The following is a 5,528-nucleotide window of genomic DNA, read 5'->3' on the forward strand; positions in this document are numbered from 1 at the left end:
TAGAGTCCTAACAAAAGAGGGAAATCTATTTAAGGAAAATCTGCATAAAAAACGCTTCTGAGTCGACGACTAGAGAGACAGACCGTCGAGTACACGACGGACCGTCGAGGTCACAACGGACCGTCGAGGCCCTCCGTCGTTCCATACTTCAACTTTTTTTTCTGCTGGTTTCTTCACTAACTTTCTGTTACCATCGACGAACATGGATAACAATCCGTTGCATGCACGACGGTCCGTCGATGTCTTCCGTTCGTCCAAACTTAGAATTTTCTAAAGATGGGTACTGGGGCTACTTTCTGTTAAAATTGGCGGATTTACAAGACGGTCCATCGTGTCTATGACAGTCCCTTGAGAGCCTCTGTAGCCCCACATTTGGTCAGAATTCCCCAACTTCCTTTAGCAGCCATTTTCTTCGTACGACGGTGGCCACCTACGGACCGTCGAGATCACGACAGACTGTCGATGGCTCTGTATGTCGTCACTTCTGTAATTTTCAGCATAATTCTACCACGTTCTTCTTCTAGACAAATTTCCTACAAACAAAGAGAAAAATACATTAAAACCAATACAAAAAGGCCTTAGACACACACTGAACTTAAGGAAAAAATATTGAGAGTACCGTGAAACCATAGTACATCACATATTGGACTACTTTCGTTAGATATTTTCCCATAGTCAGTCAGTGCAGGCAACATAGTCATCAGGTTCTGGCCTCAAGGCTCTGGTAAAGTTGACTAGGGGGTGCACATGGTAGCAGGGGTTGTATGTAGGATTCTCAGGTGGTCCTTCGTAGGCGGGTCGGGTCTTCGAGGTGTACTCGGCCATATGTATGCCTTTTTGGGTAGGCTAGAGGTAGAGGCTTCAGATGCCATCATTACATGTATAATATTCATCTCTCATTACTCTATTTTTTCTTTGTTTTATGAGGGATCTACTTACTCATTTGTCATTGACTTTCATGATATACATTTATATGTGTTATTTGAGTATATGCCCATGCATTTAACTATACCCATCGGTGATTCTTTTGTATTTGGTCAAGCTTATAAGCACGGATTGATTATCTTCTCATCATGAGGTCTTGGGTTTCTTTTCTTAGATAATAATTTATGCACGACAGTTATCCCTCCAATCGCGTGGACATGTGTTAATAGCTGTATGTCGAGGGGTGTGAATTCATTTATGAGGGCATTATGGGTGGTAGGAAAGGTTTGACTAGCCTTTCTTGCCTATGTTTGTGATACTAGCAAGGCACAAAACCCAGTTCTATTCTATCCTATCATATGGATTTAGCTGAGTTGAGAGAGAATAATGAGAGGCTCTAGGGATTTTGAGTAAAGGGTTCATTAAGCCTCATATGTCTTTGTGAAGTGCTTTTGTTTTGTTTGTTAAAAAGAAGGGTGGTACCTAACATATGTGTTACTTAATACAAGTCACTAAACAAGATGAAAATCAGAATAGGTACCTGATGATGTGTATTAATTATTTCTTTGATTAGCTTCAGAGTGCAAGAATGTTCTTCAAAATAGATTTGAGATTCAACTAGCACTATAAGACGATAAGGTGGTAGACATCCCAAAGACTCCTTTTATGACTCATGAAGACGTCCATTATGAAATCCTAATCATGTTTTTTGGCTTTACCAATATCCCAATAATGTTCACAGAGTTTATTAAAGTTAAATCTTGTATTGACTAATTGTTACAAGCATAAATGAGTTCCAATTCAATATTATGATACATAGAGTAATATAAATAGATATAATCTTTTTTAATATAAATATTAAATAGGTTTTCTTGATAATTTTCATTAACTTTTAAGTTCATTTTCAATCTAAGATGTGATATTAATTCACAATGAAAGGTTTTAGAATGAAAATTTGATCAATATGTAAATTGATTTTTAAGAATTTTGAAGTGTAAGAGGTCATATGTGGAAACCATACTAATAACAACATTTAAAAAATAATAATAAAAGTGCAAATATATATGTGAGTATCGATTATATTTATAAATAGACCATATATTAAATTAGTGAAATGACAAACTTTAAAAAAAAGCAGAAAAGACGGACACATAAAATAAGGATAAATAAAAAGAGATGTAGAGAGTACTATGACAGAACTTAAACATGAAAACATGTAAAAACACAAATAATCCACGCGAACAGCCAGGACATATAAAATAATACTACTTAAAAGAGATAGATACTGGTCCTAAAGTCTTTAGGTATTGTTGGTATGATTCGTATCTTGAGCAGTAATGTTGTGTAATGATGGGTCCTCTAATAAAGTCACTACATCATCATTATTCCAATTTAGTAACTCAGACAATTGAGGACTCTGTGGACTGTTAGTTGTATAGTTTTGGTGGTTATTAATTGGCATGGATGAACCCATTGGGGAGAGATCAGCTGAAGGATCCGTTTGCGGTGTTAGTGAAGTACATAGTGGAGGAACTATCATTGGTGAATGCATAATTGAAGACATTGTTGTTGAAGTCATTGAGACGTCCATTCCAGGATTTCCTCTAGCCGCTTGTGGAGGTATTGTAGAAAATAAGTTTGGAACAATTGAAGGAAATATGGATGAAGAAAATAAAGGAGAAGGATTAGTCTGCGAAGTGTTCATAAGAGGAACCATCTTAATAGGAGTCCTCGAAGGATCTGCTAGATGAAGCATTTGTTGGGTTACTTTGGGAGAAGCAGATAAAGGAACTATTGTTGGAGCCACATTAGGTACAAATGGAGGAGTTTTCATCTTGTCAAAGTTGATTCCACCATGAACCATCGATGGAGACTCTAGAGGATTCATCGGTAGTAAAGAACTAGCAGGGGCCAATAGTGTAGCCTTTGTCCCCTCAGAGTTGGTCCCACCAATTATTATTGATTCAACAATGGGTTGAGGGACATTTATTGTACAAACTTCTTCACCATTCATTGCTTTACGTATCTGCATTATGTTTTTCTTGATCACATAACTCAGATCATTGAAGTAGTAAGGATCCATGTTAGGGGAAACATCTTTTCCTTTTGTAACTTCATACATGTCATTTGTAATTTCCTTGAGCCTATTTTGCTTCCTTACCTTTAGTAGTTTTTTCTCCATCTTCTCGATTCGTTTTTTGGTGAACTCTTCTCTTGTCACCATATCTTTTGATTTTTCCAACGTTGGCAACTCTTTAAACTTTATAAAGGTGTTGATTGCGGCACTATAATTTGGAAATACCATAGGTTCATTGTTGTAAGGACTATCAATAACAACAACAATTTCAACATCGCAAAGAGTGCTCAGTTCATGAGCTTTTTTCAAGAACCCTTTTTCTCCTTTCCTGTATGAAACTTTTCTATCAGATTCATTTTCAATCAAAGATAATATTACTTTATTTCTAGGCATGGCTAAAGAGGAGGATAAATGTGTTTGTTCAAAATTTAATTTGCTATTGTTGTCCTTGGATTGATTCCAATTTATTGGAAAAAATGGCCTTGGATTGACTCCAATTTATTGGAAAAAATAGACTGTAAAAATTTGAATAGTTTGAATTAGAAAATTCCTAGTTGTAAATAACAATTATGGAAAAAAAATAAATGAAAGTGTATTAAATAAAAATATTAGATGTTATTATTGAAATATATGCAGTTTATGGCTCTAGTCTTATTCTGGCCAATTTTTTGAGTCAAAATTCTTATTAGGAAAAAACTTAGTGTGATTCTAATCTAAGTGGTACCCGCAAAAGATGGTCATAGAATTATAACAAATTTATTTTCTTACTCACTTCCTTCATTAAGAAAGTAAAAAAAATATGTATATATATTTTTTTGTTGTGGGTGTACGTTACTAAAAATCTAGTGTATACTTTCAATATTGACTAAGAATATTGAAATATAAATTTCGACGATATTTGATTATGCTGAAAATAACTAATTTAATGGTTAATATTTCTAAATATAAATATTTATTAAATATTAAATGGCATTATCTCAAATGTTATAATTATTGCAGCGCTTATAAAAATTCACTACTATTTTTTCCAATTTTGGAAGAAATCATATTCAATAAAAACTATATGCTATTTTTCAAATATGTTAAGAACTAAATTATACTTAAATATATTTCTTTTAATATTCGATACACCAACCTGTCAGTCACCTCACATTAGAAAAAAATCTTATTTAGTTTGAGGCAAATCAATATGAAATAATTGCATAAAGTGTTGACCAGAATAATGTGTTTACACATAGTGATCAGATATTAAGAGAAATTTTATTAATTCCTCCACTACATTTTATGTGACGCCTTTTGACCTTATACTTTATTTAAGAAAAATAGACAGACTTTGAAACTTGTGGTCTAAATAATCCTTAGATATTTGTGTTGCTGAAAATTATCTCTCTCTCTTTGTACACACACAACCCTCAAGTGTCGTGGCCATTGAAAAATATATTTTTTAAACAATAAAAATTACAAAATATAGATTTGCAAAAATAGAAAAACAAAGAAACGTTAATGCCTAATGGTCATTAAACATTATAAAATTTATGGGTTCAATTTAATATTTATGTAAATGTCATTATTTTCTTAATTTTTATTTATGGAAATAGTAGTAGTAATTCCTAAAATATAGGTAACTGTTAAAAATGTAAGATTAAATACCTTATAATATAATATCAGGATCTTGAAAATGATAATCTTATATAGAGATCGTTAGGGGAACATACCTGATGAAGAAAACATCGTCACTGAGAAAAGCAAAAGCGTTAATTGTAAATTGATTTCTACTTCCTTGCCCTAACTTTATGTTATCACAACCATCAACGATGGAATTATTGTAGAGAATGTCTGATAAACCCTAATGGGTGGACGAAGGACCAATTTATAGGGGTTATGATTTAATTTGGTACGTCAATCAAGTAACCAATGTACGGATGAGATCTATTCCTTATTAAATAATATATATGGTCTTACTTGAATTAAAATTAAACTTGGGCCATAAGTAAGAAAAAATTAATGATAAGTAATAATAATTCTTACATTCTCCCACTTGGCTCAATGACCATATAAAATTAATATTTCATAAGTGTTAGTTGCACATAAAATATTTCTCTTTATAATGCCATCATACACCACAATATAACAAACTACTAATGTGAGTTATGACGGTGGTACATAAATTTTAAGTTATATACATCCTTCCATATTGTAATACTTGTAAAACGACTTCGGTGAAACTATATCCTTACATGTTTGTAATGAGGGTATAAGGTACTAATATGGTTTATAATGTGGTAATGAGGTAGTGTCTAAATATTTAGGTGCATTAGAAGTCAAACGTCAAGGGACGACCAAGATGTTCGACAACTAGTCGCCTATATGCCTTATGTGTTTTTATGTGATTATGTGTGTTTCATGATCTTAAGAGGTCTTTTATGAGTAATAATAGTGTTTATAGGCAGAATGTTAAGGTTCATGAAGTTTGGAGGTTAAACGTCCAAGAATGTCCATGACGTTCGAGAGGTTTGCCTTGTAACGA

At 33.1% G+C, this 5,528-nt stretch overlaps 1 protein-coding gene across 1 annotated transcript; it reads right to left on the reverse strand.

The window, feature by feature from the left end:
* Positions 1-2,224: 2,224 nt before the first annotated feature.
* LOC104646878 (agamous-like MADS-box protein AGL80) lies at positions 2,225-3,394 on the reverse strand. Its single transcript, XM_010321338.1, has one exon. It carries the CDS (start codon positions 3,392-3,394, stop codon positions 2,225-2,227), a length of 1,170 nt encoding a protein of 389 aa, XP_010319640.1.
* Between the last annotated feature and the right edge of the window lie 2,134 nt (positions 3,395-5,528).

Source organism: Solanum lycopersicum, chromosome 4, assembly GCF_036512215.1.
Source record: "Solanum lycopersicum chromosome 4, SLM_r2.1".
Classification (NCBI taxonomy): domain Eukaryota; kingdom Viridiplantae; phylum Streptophyta; class Magnoliopsida; order Solanales; family Solanaceae; genus Solanum; species Solanum lycopersicum.

What these genes read in the sequence shown, in the direction of transcription:
- LOC104646878 (XM_010321338.1), bottom strand. Translation starts at nt 3,394, where the DNA reads ATGCCTAGAAATAAAGTAATATTATCTTTGATTGAAAATGAATCTGAT.